This window comes from Vigna umbellata, chromosome 4 (assembly GCF_029865625.1).
Source record: "Vigna umbellata cultivar VRB3 chromosome 4, Vumbellata_1.0, whole genome shotgun sequence".
NCBI lineage: Eukaryota > Viridiplantae > Streptophyta > Magnoliopsida > Fabales > Fabaceae > Vigna > Vigna umbellata.
Genome location: NC_142168.1, coordinates 69,748,921 through 69,762,510, shown reverse-complemented (window position 1 = coordinate 69,762,510; position 13,590 = coordinate 69,748,921). Strand labels below are relative to the sequence as shown.

The window sequence follows — 13,590 nt, the reverse complement described above, 5'->3', positions numbered from 1 at the left end:
GTCGCGGCAACCTCCATCACCTCCACGTTCGGTAGCCTCACCCCTTCAGCCGTTCGGTTCCCTTCTTCTTCTCCCTCACTACTCGGCCTCTTCTTGCCTTCCAACTCACAACGTCGCAAAGGACTCCACGTAAGCCAATACATGACATTTCACTATGTAATTGCACATCTGGACATCTGGCCGTTACGATTTAAACGGCGTTTGCAAAAAGGACAAAATTGAACACAAATTACATTATTTAGGACTACATATATTTTGTTTTGTGTAATTTTGAAATACTCTATTGTATTTAAAGTTTAAATTTTATAGTCATTTTTGGATGACTGGAAGATTAACTCTTTATCTGCAAGTATTAACTGTTCTATTATATTATAATGTGGACTACTCTTTTATATATAGTTATACTATATATTTTGGGATGTTACAACACCGTTTTAACATAACCACATAAAAAAAATTGTATAATCAAGGTTGAAATAAGAAGTAAAATACCTAAATTTTATAAATATAGAAAAGCCAAACAATTACGAAAAAAAATAAATAAGATATATATATATATATATATATATATATATATATATATATATTATATATATATATAAAAGGTTATCTAATAACTATTTTAATAATTTAAATGAGAATGAAATGTATTGACAATGGGTATAAGAAAGGAGATGAGGAGGTATATGTCCATTCTCGTCTCTGTACCAAATTGAAAAATCAAATATTATTCATATCAACATCCGTGCTATTTTTTTTTTAAATTCAATATAAGGCATTAACTTGCAAGATTTTATACTTGCTCATTAATTTATCAAATTGAATTGCTATATTATTAAAATAGTGTAAAATTATACGAGTAAAAGTTTATCATACTATTTTAATTATGAGCATACAAGTTTTGTAAATGATTCTAAAGTTGCCTAAATATATGTATTCCCATTTTGGTTACAGTAAAATCATTGATGAGAACTTTTATGAGGAATTATAATTTGGACTATTTTTTTAACAGTTTAAATATAATAAAAAATTAATTAAACTTTAAATATATCATAAATTTATATTTTTTAATCAAGTTTTTATTTAAAGAATTGAGTATTTAAAATATTTTTTATTTTATCTAAGGATCCTATTATTTAATTTTTGTGGTCAACACCACCGAATTTTCATCTCTAACAATGTGGAACTCGTTAATTTCTTAAATCTTGGATCCACTTGTTCTATCCTCTAAGTGCATATGTTCATTGATGAGTTAGAGAAATAAAACAAAATAAAAATCATATTATCCAATTGACAGAAAAATGAAATAATAAAAAACTTATATAAAAGAATATATTTTACATTGGTGAATAGAGATGTTCAAAGGGCAACGCTTTGATCAAGTCATGAAATGAACTTGCAGGAAGGGGAGAAAGTCTGAGTCAGCACTGCACTTTCTCATACAGATTCCACTTGCAATGCATACCACACACTTTTTCTTTTATCTTCCACAAATTTGGACCCTCTTCAACCAATTCTATCATTATCATAATTCTTCTGCCAATGAGAAAAGAGTGAAAGAAAGAGGTGACGTAGGGTGCATGATGTTTTATATATACACCATCAAAGACTGTAAACACAAAAAAAAAAAAAAAACGTCCAAAATTGATTCATAGTTAATTGATTAATGGAATCAAACCACTTCTGAATTAAGAGAAACTTGAATGTCTATAATTTGTGTTCATGGGTCGAGTCACCTAAATTCGTAAGCTTTCAGTTATGTCCGTCCAGTCTCTTCACGATTTTTCTTTCTGCTTGTTCTCGTCTGTCTATCCTGTATGCTTGGGAGAGCCCCTTCAAAGGTGCTCTGATGTTAAGTCAGTAAAGGTTTAATCGGTTGTTTAAGTATTACAATAAATGTGCAATTAATCAATCTACCTACCTTTTACCTTTGACCTGAATTTATAGTTTTGGTCGTGAGCCCAAGGTTAGAAGAGCCCTAATCACGGCCCAATCTAGAGCCCAATCTTCTAATCAGTGTTTTTATCTTAATCATTTCTGCAAAACTACCTGTCATGCCCGTCCGGTCTGAATGCTCGAGTCATGCCAAACGTCCCATATGTTTTGTCTAGGACCGTCTGGGGATCATCTGGGGATCATCTGGTACATCAAGCCCCCCAAGCCTTAGACAACTAATTGTCGTTGGGTTTTATAGTAACAAATGATTGGTCGGTTCTTTTTTGAATTTGATTTTGAGCGGGAAAACACGTGTCATGTTGTCATAGGCTGGCTGTCTCGAATAATGGGATCGTCGCTTGATCTGAGTCGTTGATCGTGCCAGATTTGGACGGTGGATGTGGATCAGCAGTTTCAAAGTTTTCACTATAAATAGGAGCGCGGGGCTCAGTCACTTTCACACATTCTTTTTCTTCTGTTGCTGTCGTTCGTTTGAAAATTCTTTTTCCAAGGTAATTAATAAATGTCTACGTTTTGCGGTTCTTCTTCCGATTTGTCAACGGCAAGGGAGGTGGGCAGTCATCTGACAGGAGCAGGTCGCCATTTCCCAGCTCGGTGTCTTCGTCTCATCTTGAAAAGCCCGAGCAGGAGGGGGAATCGGGGCCAAAGTCTCCCGTGGGTGGTGGCGATAGGGTTATAAATGGGATATCGCTCTTCCTTCTTCAGGGAGGAGTCGTCTTAGACGTTGAACAGGAGGAACCGGCCGGCGAGTGGCCCGTGATCGGGGGATACGACTGGGCATCTCACGAAGTGGGATCCTATGAGTCTGACTTTTCCACTCGGGAGGAACTGCGGTTGTGGGCGGAACAATCGTACATAGCGAGAGATGGAGAAGACGCCCGTTTGATCCGCCTCGGCGTTAGTCATCCTAACGAGCGAGTCTTTCATGGAAAGGGGCTCATACCGAATACTTTTTCTTTGTATATACATATTTGTTTAATCATATGCTCGTTCGGGTGCCGTTTACCGCATTCCAATTGGTCGTTCTTCAAAGGCTGAACGTTGCTCCCTCTCAATTACATCCAAACGGCTAGGCCTGTATTCAAGCGTTCGTGGCAATGTGTTCAGCGCTAGCGATTACTCCCATCGTTTCCGTCTTTCTCCACTACTTTAACGTCCGGCCGATTGCCAAGCGGGGTTGGGTTTCTCTAACTTCCGTCCACGACTGTTGTTTTTTCAAGCTGTATTCGGAGTCCTTCAAAAATTTCAAACACTGCTACTTCAAAGTAATAATTAAAGAAAGCGACCGCTCCTAGTTTCACACCGAAGCGAGCGGTCCCTTGTTCCCCTTTTACTGGACAAGGGATCCTATCAAGATAAATGTTTTGTCGGTCGGCGATATGACCTTCGTTGAGATAGAGGAGGTTAAGACCATTGATGCCTTATCCCACCGTCTCCCTGCCCGAAATCTAGTTGAATGCCTCGGGCATGAGGATTTACCAAATGGCGTTCGGTACGACATTTGCCACTATCTGCTTGTTATTTTCCTATTAACTTAGCTAAATTTATGTTTCCTTTTCATATATCATGTCTCTCCCACCGCCCCGCAAGACTAGTTATGTTCCGCCTTCTCAGAAGAGGGATCCCCGGTCGGCCGGGTCAAGCCATGCACAAACGGGCTCTCAATCGAGGGCAGTGCCGCAGCCGGAGCCTCCCGTGACAATCGTCGCTCAACCGCCTCCCGCGGTAAACGTGGAGACTTATGAGGCAGTCTTCATTCGTGTTGCTACCCCTTTGGATAAGAAGAGGAAGTCCAAGGAGGGAGAGAAATCATCCTCGAAGAGGAATCGCTGGGAGGGTAGCACGTCTAATCCCCTACCCCAACGGTCTCTTCGATCCGGTGTTCCATATGAGTGGTCGCGTGAGCTTTCATATGAGCTCGTCGCAGCGAGCGGTGGTGGAGCCTATGTCAAAAAAAGACATCATTGAGGCCGCCTTGGAGTTCGCGATCCGGGGGGCTATGTTGACATGGTATCTGCATGAGTTTGTTGACCGCAAGAACGCTGAAGACGTTCTAGCGGAGCTGGTCGCCGAGAAGAAGACCGTGGAGGATCTTCGGGCTCAGCTAGAAGCTCTCACACTTGAACATCAAGAGTGTGAGAAGAATCAGTCGGTGTTCCAACAGAGGTTGGACGATGCGCGTCGTGAGCTGGGCATGACCGTCCAACAGCTGAAGGATACCCGCACCCGGAGCGATCAGATAGTGGAGGAAGTCGGGCGGCTGAAGCTGGAGACGAAGAGGCTGACCGCAAGCGAAAAGGAATTGCAGGAACAAGTAGACCGTCTGACCAGGGAGTTTGTAAAGGCTAATGAGGCTATTGCCACTCTGAACAGGAATGTTCAGATTGAGCATGAAGAAGGCTTCAACAAGGCTTTCTGTCAGGCCGCCCTTCTGTTGGAAGCGGATCTTTTGGTCGCCGATTTCGACATCGGTCAAGATGTTTATGATGGCAAGATGATGCTTCGCAGGTAGGGGAGGAGGGAGCCCGCTGAAGAGAAAGTGTTTTTTTTGTTTTTTGGCTAGATATAGTAAATGGAGATACTTTTTTGTTGGTTGGCCGATGATCGTTTCATCATTGTACTTAACTTTTTATGAATGAATTTAAAGTTGACTTTCCTATCTTTCGTCTGTTCGTTTTACTGTCCGCTTAAGGTTCTTCACTCGTGCGCTATTTATATAATTTACTAAGAGTCCTTGTTAGGTTTGACCGCCCGGTTGGGGACATCATTTCGTGAACTTTGCTTATTTTTCTTAAACGCGATGATTTTAACCATTGAAGTTCCCTTTTTTCCAATGACTACTTTATCAGTCTTGGAGTCGGGCGGCAGTAGTTCTCTTTAGGAACTCGTCATTTTCCACCCGGTCGGACGATTAGCATTTGAATCGGGTGGTAGTGATTCTATTTATGAACTCGTCATTCACCACCCGCTCGTCTAGATAACATTTGAACCGGGTGGTAGTGGTTCTATTTATGAACTCGTCATTCACCACCCGTTCCGTTTATTTAGCTTTTGGGAGGCAGTGGTTCTACTTGCGAACTCGCCATTCATCACTTGTTCGTTTTATTGGCTTTTGGGTGGCAGTGGTTCTATCCATGAACTTACCCTTTTCCACCCAATTACCCTTATTCGTGTTGGACGGCTCAGATTCTTTTAGGAACCGCCCGATTTCTGATTAATGCACCAGTAATTAAGTAGAGTAGTGGAAACATGTCGCCTTGTATTATATATATGAAACGAAAAAAAAATATTACAAAGATGATTTCAACTGAAATAAAATTTCAAGTGCGAAGCGTTCCGCGTATTAGGGACGGTTTGGCCGTTCGGATGGGAGAGACAGTATGCTCCATTTTGAAGGTCTTCAATTACTCTAAAGGGCCCCTCCCACTTTGCCACGAATTTGCCTTGGGTGAGGGTTTTTCGTGCGTCTCCCATCTTCTTCCAAACTAGGTCTCCTTCTTTAAAGCTTCGGGGTCGTACCTTGGTGTTGTACATCCTCTCCACCATTCTTCTGCAAGCTTTTACCCTGAGAACTGCACGGTCGCGGCGTTCATCTAGAGTATCCAACTCCACCCTGAGTTCTTCGTCGTTGAGAAGAGGGTCTTGTGGCTATCGCCGCAAGGAGAGTTCCCCACACTCTACCGATAGTATGGCGTCAGAGTCGTAAGTAAGGGCGAACGGGGTGTCACCGGTTGTTCCGTGTGGGGTGCATCGATATGCCCACAAGACTTCAGGGAGTTCGTCCACCCATTCGCCCTTCTTCTCTCGCAATCTCTTTTTAAGTTCGGCCACTATAACTTTGTTCACAAATTTGCATGATCATTCGTCTAGGGATGTTCCACCGAACTCGTGACATGTTTGATCCCCAGACTCTGATAGAACGACCCTAGTTTTTTGTCAATGGATTGCCTGTCGTTGTCAGTCATAGTCGTCTGGGAGGCCGAATCGGCATACTGTCTTCCATACAAACTTCTGAACCTACTGGGTTGTTATTCTTGCGAGAGCCTCGGCCTCCATCCACTTGGTGAAATAGTCGATGGCGGCCAAGATGAATTTTTTTTGTGCTTGTCCAGGCGGGAAGGGTCCTACTATGTCCATTCCCCATTAGCCGAACGACCATGGTGAGACCAGAGCATGTAATTTGGTTGAGGGAGCCTGCGGAATATTAGCATGGGCTTGGCATTCTCTACACTTCTGAACAAAGTCCCTAGCATCTTCCTCCATCGTCGTCCAATAGTAACCAGCCAGGACGGTGCGCGCCTTCAGTGCGCGCCCGCCGGTGTGGAAACCGCATATACCATTGTGAAGCTTGTCCAACATGTACTGTGCCTCCGACCGAGCCAGACATTTGAGAAGAGGGGTTGAAAATCCCATCTTGTAGAGGTCGTCTCCTATGATGACATATCTTGACATTTTATGGGCGTTCGCTGGTTGGATCGGGCGTTCGTTGTCCTGATCTTGCATCAATTTACGAATTTCGCTACGCCAATCCTCCCCGCTGCCTGTGCCGATAGCTAGGCACTCAACCGAAGGCTCTGACAGTACTTGCCAGATTATAGTCGTTAACGACCCTTTTCCTTCCTGCTACTGAGCTTTGACAACATGTCCGCTCGGACGTTATCCTCCCATGGGATATGTTTAATATCTACCTTCTCAAACCTTTCAAGCAAAGCCTGGGCTTTATGGAAGTACTTGAGGAGGTGTTCGTCCTTCACCTCAAATTCGCCCTTCATTTGTCCGACGACGAGCTGGGAGTCCATACAACAGGTAAGTCGGCGTGCCCTCGTATCGTGAGCCAGGGCAAGACCAACTATCAGGGCCTCATGTTCGGCCTGGTTATTAGACGCCTTAAACTTGAATATAAGGGAGTGTTCCAGCAGAAAGTCGTCCGGCCCTTCCAAGACTACGTCTGCGCCCTATACTGCCCTTCTGGAAGCCCCATCGACATATAAATTCCACTCGCCCAGATCGGGAGTTTGTGGCAACTCTACAGCGAAGTCGGCCAGGTGTTGACCCCTGACCGATCCTCGGGGTTTGTACCTTAACCCAAACTCTGACAACTCTATCGCCAATTGACCATTTGTCCGGCTAGATCAAGCATCCTCAGAATCTTGGATATGGGATGGTCCGTTCGAACGACCACCTGATGACTTTGGAAGTAAGGACAAAGTCTTCTGGCCACGTTGAGGAGGGCCAGTGCCACCTTTTCCACTTGTTGATAGCGCGTTTCAGCGTCTTGTAGTACCTAGTTGACAAAGCAGATGAGTCGGGGCTCCGGCTTTTCCTGCACCAGCGCGACGCTAATTACGGTTGGCGACACACCTAGGTAAATTTGCAGTTCCTCCCGCGGCCATGGTTTGTTCATGACCGGAGGATGGGTCAGGACCTCCTTGACCTCCAAAGATGCCTATTCACACTCGGTATCCCAAGCCTTTGCGTTAGCTCCTTTCTTCATTCTTCTAACGATCGGTCTTATACGTTCGGCCAGTTTGGGAATGAACCTAAACAAGGAAGTTAGTCTACCCACCAATCTCTGAATTTCCTTGAGACTGATGGGGCTTCTCATCTCCAGGACAACCGCACACATGTTTGGATTAGCCTCTATACCGCGAGCAGTCAGCATGAAACCCATGAATCTTATTGTAGCTGGAGTAGGCGTCCAGAAAGTTGAGCATATGATGACCGGACGCCCCGTCGACCAAATCATCGATACTTGGAAGCGGGTGAGAGTCCTTGGGGCATGCCTTGTTCAGATCGGTGTAGTCTGTACACATTCGTCATTTTCTACTAGCCTTATTGACCATAACGACGTTTGTCAGCCAGGTGGTGTAGGTCACCTCTCGTATGAAATCGGCCTCCCTCAACTTTTGCACCTCCTCACTGACAGTCGTGTTCTTCTCTCTGCCTTGCCTCCTCTTCTTCTGGGCGATCGGTTTGGCCTCTATAAATAGAGCGAGTTTGTGCGACATCACTGAGGGGTGAATGCCCGATATGTCAGATGCGGCCTAAGCGAATAGGTCGCGATTACGCCAAAGGACCGCCTGTAACTCCTGTTCTACTCCCGGGTCCAATCCCCCCGCAATGTGGGTAGTCTGTTCTTCATTACGCCCTATCTTCACTTCGCAGTTCCCCAATCGGTTCAATCTGATCATCCGTGTTTGTATGTGGTCAAGGTCCGTCATTGCCACCTCAGAACTGTTCGTCCGTCGCCGTATCACCCGGGGGTGGAGCTTTAATCCTGCTGCATAACATTCTTGGGCTGTCTTTTGGGCGGCCCTGACGGTGTAGATGGTTCCCCTCTCTGAAGGGTACTTCATAGTCAAATGGGGAGTGGACACTATTGCTCCAAACACGTTTAGGCACGGTCGGCCTACGAGGACATTGTACGACGTGTTAGCGTCTACCAGCAAATATCACACCTTCTTCTCGTCGCCTTCCCGCCCGGTTCCTAAACGAGTGCAGAGGTCAACATAACCACACGTGTTCACCCGCTCTCCCGCAAACCCCACTATCTGTTCATTGTAAGGCACAATCAGGTCTTCCGACAGGTCCATGCACTGAAAAGTCTTCCAGTACAAGATGTTGGCGGAGCTTCCCTGATCAATCAACACCTTACTCACCCCGTACTGAGTGATCTCCACCGTGATCACTATGGGGTCGTTCTGTTCCAAGTCTAGAGCATGGAAGTCGTCATCCGTGAAAGTGATGGCCGACATGGATCTCTTAGCTCTCTACACTGCATTGACCGAGCGAAGGGCCTTGATATGGCGTTTTCGTGTCGATGAGGACGATCCTCCCCCAGCGAACCCTCCTGAGATGGTATTGATATGACCACGCAGTGGACGATCATTGCGCCTCTCCTACCGGGAACGGTTATTTCCGTAATTCCGCGATCTTCCCCCGCCATCTTGTCTCGACGGACTCCTGCGAGGACTACGTGGCCGTGTTGACGGGCCGATGTGTCGTTCGGTACGATCGATCTTGACATATTTCTTCAACTGTCTAGCCCGGATCAGCTCCTCGATCCGATCCTTGAGAGTTACATACTCCTCCGTGGTGTGACCCAAGTTCTGATGCCATAGATAGTGCTTGTTCCCGTCGGCGCCAGGAGGTGTTGGGTGCCTTTTAGGCACCTGTATGAGTTCAGTGCTCAAAGCTTCTTGCAATATTTTCGCCCGGGGGGCGTTCAATGGGGTGTACTGTTGGAAATGCGGGCCCCTGGGGGCTCCTTCGGCCTGAACCCCCCGACCTTTCCCGACGGTCCTGCATGGCTCTTACCCTCTAACTTCTCCTTCGCTTCCTAGGCCTCCCTTCGGTAGGACTGCTTCATTTCCTCCACCCTTATTTCATCTGTCGCCCTTTCACGCAACTCCTCCAAAGTCTTTGGTGCCCGCTAGCAGACGCTATCTTTGAACAGTCCTGGCTTGAGTGCAGGTAAGACATATTGAAGGGCCAGCTCAGAGTTTAGACCCTTTACCCGTCGAACCATATTTTGGTAGCGGTCCATGAATGCTTTAAGTGTTTCGTCTTTGTCTTGCCTTAGGGCAGACAATTCAAAGATGGTTACATCCTGGGAATGGCAGCTGACAAACTACCGCCCGAACATGGCCTTAAGGCCGTTAAAACTTTCTATAGAATTGGGGGGCAGAGAGTTGAACCATTCTAGGGCTTCTCCTTCTAAGGATAAAGAAAACGCTCGGCACCAGATTGCACGGTCCCTTGCCCGGTCCCTTGTCCGGAACGCCATCCGGGTAGTAAATGCCTTCACATGATCGTAAGGGTCGGTTGTCCCATCGTAAATGATGAGCTACGGTGGGACGAAGTGCTCGGATATGTGGATGTCCATGATAGCTTGGACGAATGGTAGGTTTTAGAGATATCTTCAACTTTCACCGCTAGCTGTTTGTTCAGGGCCGCACTCTCCTCCTGGTCGGCCTTAACCTTACTTCCCTCGACCTCCGACCCGGACAGTTTCCAGGTAGGATCAGGCATGCTACTATGCTCCGAAACACCTTCTTGAGCTGCCTTGCCACACTCCTCTTCGGTTTTCTCTCCCGCCCCGGATCTTCTCTCCTGTGCTGTGCGAGCTGAGCACTCGGCTCGCATGACTGCCATCTCTGCCTCATGTCGTTGTTGCAACTCCTCCATCTGCTGTTGTAACATTCTTCTAACCTGTGTTTTACCTTAATCATTTATGCAAACCTACCTGCCATGCCCGTCCGGTTTGAATCCTCGAGTCATGCCGAACGTCCCATATATTATTTTGTTTGGGACCGTCAGGGGTCATCTGGTACAATTTGAATACTAAAGCAACTGAAGAGAAAAGTAAAACGATAACAAATCAATAAAAACAAAAAATTAACAAAATTTACGAGCAATGTGGATCCTACCCATACGTCGTCGTCATGTTGAACCAAAATCCATAGTAAAAGATATCAAACAGAGAGTCCACTCCACATTGGTGAATTGATATGCAAAGGGCAATGTTATGATGAAGGCATGGAATGAACTTGGAGGAAGGGGCACAAATTCTATCAGTCAGCACTGCACTTTCCACAAATAGGATCCCCTTCAACCAATCCTCTCATAATTCTTCTGGAAAAACCGCGTCTTTGGACTTCCATTTTTTCGCTGAATAAAGGGTTGAGAAGAATTTAGAAAGGAAGTTTCCGTTGGCCAACCAAGAAATCTGATGGCCAATTTCACTATATATTATATAACACATTCAGTTGATGAGTCAGCACTGCACTTTCTCATACTGAATCAATCAAGTATGGCAAACTGTATTTACAGCTTATTGCTTATAGCCTTCTATATGATGGGTGAGGTATCATCTGTCATTGGTGGCGCCATGCCTTCTTCTTCCATCAATGAAGAACGACAGGCTTTGCTCCACAGCGGTTGGTGGAATGATGACAGTAATATCTCTGACCATTGTGATTGGGAGGGTATCTCTTGCAATGAAGCTGGGAGTATTACTGCTATTGAAAGATGGAAGATTCCTTCATCAAAAGAATTGCTTTGGATTGAGAAGTTCAACGTCACTGCCTTCCCCAACTTAGTCTATCTGCGTCTATATGGAATGGGTCTTAGAGGAACTATCCCTAAAGAAATAGGCTCACTTACAAACCTTACCACCCTAGTCCTCACCAACAATCATCTCCAAGGTAAGTAATTGCACTTCTCTTGATTGCATTACCAATGTAAATTCTGTCAATGGAAGAATTAATCTAATTATCTCTTTCTTGCTCTAATTCAACAGGTTCAATACCACCACAACTTGGAAACTTGACACAATTGAAGATGTTATCTGTCTCTCAGAATTCTTTATCAGGTTTAATTCCATTTACACTTGGTCAACTCATCAATTTGCAATTTCTCTATCTTGAATCAAACAAACTTGAAGGTAGGATTCCGACAGAATTGGGGAATTTGATAAAATTACAGACATTACATCTATCACGTAATTTATTCACAGGTTCAATTCCTCATACATTGGGTCAATTAGAGAACTTGATGGATTTCTTCTTTGAATCTAACCAAATTACTGGTCCTATACCTATAGAATTTGGAAATTTAAAAAGTTTACAAAGATTACATCTCTCAAATAATTCCCTCAACGGTTCAATCCCTCCTACTTTAGGTCAATTGGAGAATTTGGTACATCTCTACCTTAATTATAATGAAATAGAAGGTCAGATACCTGAAGAATTAGGAAATTTGTCCAAGTTGGAAATTTTGCAACTTTCTCATAATAGGATTTCAGGTTTACTACCTCCAAAACTCTTGCAAATGGACAAAGTATTCTGTTTACATCTCTCGTCAAATCAGTTATACGGTTCAATACCATTAGAAACTATGAAATGTCCCCATACTGTTGATTTAAGCTTCAACTTCTTTAATGGAAGCATAACCTCTCGAATTGGTTGTGTGAGTGACCTCAATCTTAGTCACAATTTCCTAGTTGGTGAGATTTCACCTCTTTTGAAAATGAGTTTTGTTCTTAGTCGATTGGATCTTAGCTATAATAATCTTTCGGGTAAAGTACACAAGGAACTTGCTAGTCTATCATATATAAACCTTTCATACAATTCCTTTGACTTTTCACAAGACCTTGACTCAAAATTGGAGGTACCAGATTACTGTTTTTTTCAGGAAGACTCATTAATTGATGATCACCACATGCCCAATTTTACATACTGCAACTTGCTCAATGAGACAAATCCTCAAAGTAGAAAAAATAAGCCCATCATTTTGTTAATTGTTCTTCCAGTCATTTTCTTCAGTGTTGTAATACTCCTTCTAATATTATATTTCTCAAGATGTATTCCTAAGAAAAAATGTGAAGGAATATCAACAAAGAATGGAGACTTGTTTTCTATATGGAACTATGATGGTAAAATTGCATTTGAGGATATCATTGAAGCAACCGAAGACTTTGACCTTAAGTATTGCATTGGGACAGGCGCATATGGTTGTGTTTATAGAGCACAACTACCCAGCGGCAATATTGTTGCATTAAAAAAACTCCATTGTGTGGAATCCCAAAATCCATCTTTTGACAAAAGTTTCCGTAATGAGGTGAAGATGTTAACAAAAATCCATCATAAAAATATTGTAAAGCTTCATGGTTTTTGCCTCCACAATCGGTGTAAGTTTTTGGTCTATCAATACATGGAAAGAGGTAGTTTATTTTATACTTTGAGTAATGAAGTGGAAGCTAAGGAGTTGAATTGGAGTAAGAGGGTGAATGTTATTAAAGGAATGGCAGAGGCTTTATCATACATGCATCATGATTGTAGCCCACCAATTGTTCATCGAGATGTAACAAGTAGCAATGTTCTGTTAAACTCAAAATTAGAGGCTTATATCTCAGACTTTGGCACAGCTAGACTCCTTCAACCTGATACATCAAATCAAACCTTGGTAGTTGGCACTCGTGGCTACATTGCTCCAGGTGAATGTTATTTTCTATTACAAAACTACAATATTTTTGTCAATATCTAGAATTGATGTAATAATTTATTTTTATAATTTGAGTTTCCTTTCTTTATTTTTTTTATAACAGAGCTTGCTTATACATTAAGCGTGACAAAAAAATGCGATGTTTATAGTTTTGGAGTGGTGACTTTGGAAACATTAATGGGAAAACATCCTGGAGATCTAATCTTGTCATTATCAAACCCAAGAACTGAAAATATGTTCGTGAAAGATCTTTTGGATTCACGTCTTCCTCTGCCTCTCTGGAGAGAAGCTCAAGATATCATTCTCGTGATAACACTAGCATTATCATGTTTGTGCTCCAAACCAAACTTAAGACCATCAATGCAACAAGTGGCTGAGAAACTCTCAAGTTTCAAACTAGTATTATCTTTGCCTTTTCATGAAATGTTGATTCGTGAATTAATGAGTCAAGACATATTTCATCTTTCTTTGAATTGTCAAGGATGAACTCTATTAAGCCAAAGTTGAGAAAAGTAATAATGCTTTGCATGTTAAAAACAAGAAAATTTCGTTGATTGAATATAATAGATACATGTTATTGTTGTTTGTTTTTTAGTTTACATTAATAACTTTACCATTTTGATTTACCTT

General features: G+C 43.2%; 1 protein-coding gene across 1 annotated transcript; it reads left to right on the top strand.

Annotated features, from left to right (window-relative positions):
- The first annotated feature begins 10,479 nt into the window (after positions 1-10,479).
- On the top strand, positions 10,480-13,554 carry LOC148201101 (uncharacterized). Its single transcript, XM_088113899.1, has 3 exons — positions 10,480-11,162; positions 11,258-12,952; positions 13,064-13,554. The coding sequence occupies exons 1-3, from the start codon at positions 10,688-10,690 to the stop codon at positions 13,444-13,446; spliced, it is 2,553 nt and encodes an 850-aa protein (XP_087970025.1). The 5' UTR covers positions 10,480-10,687; the 3' UTR covers positions 13,447-13,554.
- The last annotated feature ends 36 nt before the right edge of the window (positions 13,555-13,590 follow it).

Bases quoted from the DNA above. Each gene is read 5' to 3' on its own strand.
- LOC148201101 (XM_088113899.1), top strand. From the start codon at position 10,688: ATGGCCAATTTCACTATATATTATATAACACATTCAGTTGATGAGTCA. The intron at 11,163-11,257 runs GTAAGTAATTGC...CTAATTCAACAG, and splicing joins CACCAACAATCATCTCCAAG to GTTCAATACCACCACAACTT. The intron at 12,953-13,063 runs GTGAATGTTATT...TTTTTATAACAG, and splicing joins TCGTGGCTACATTGCTCCAG to AGCTTGCTTATACATTAAGC.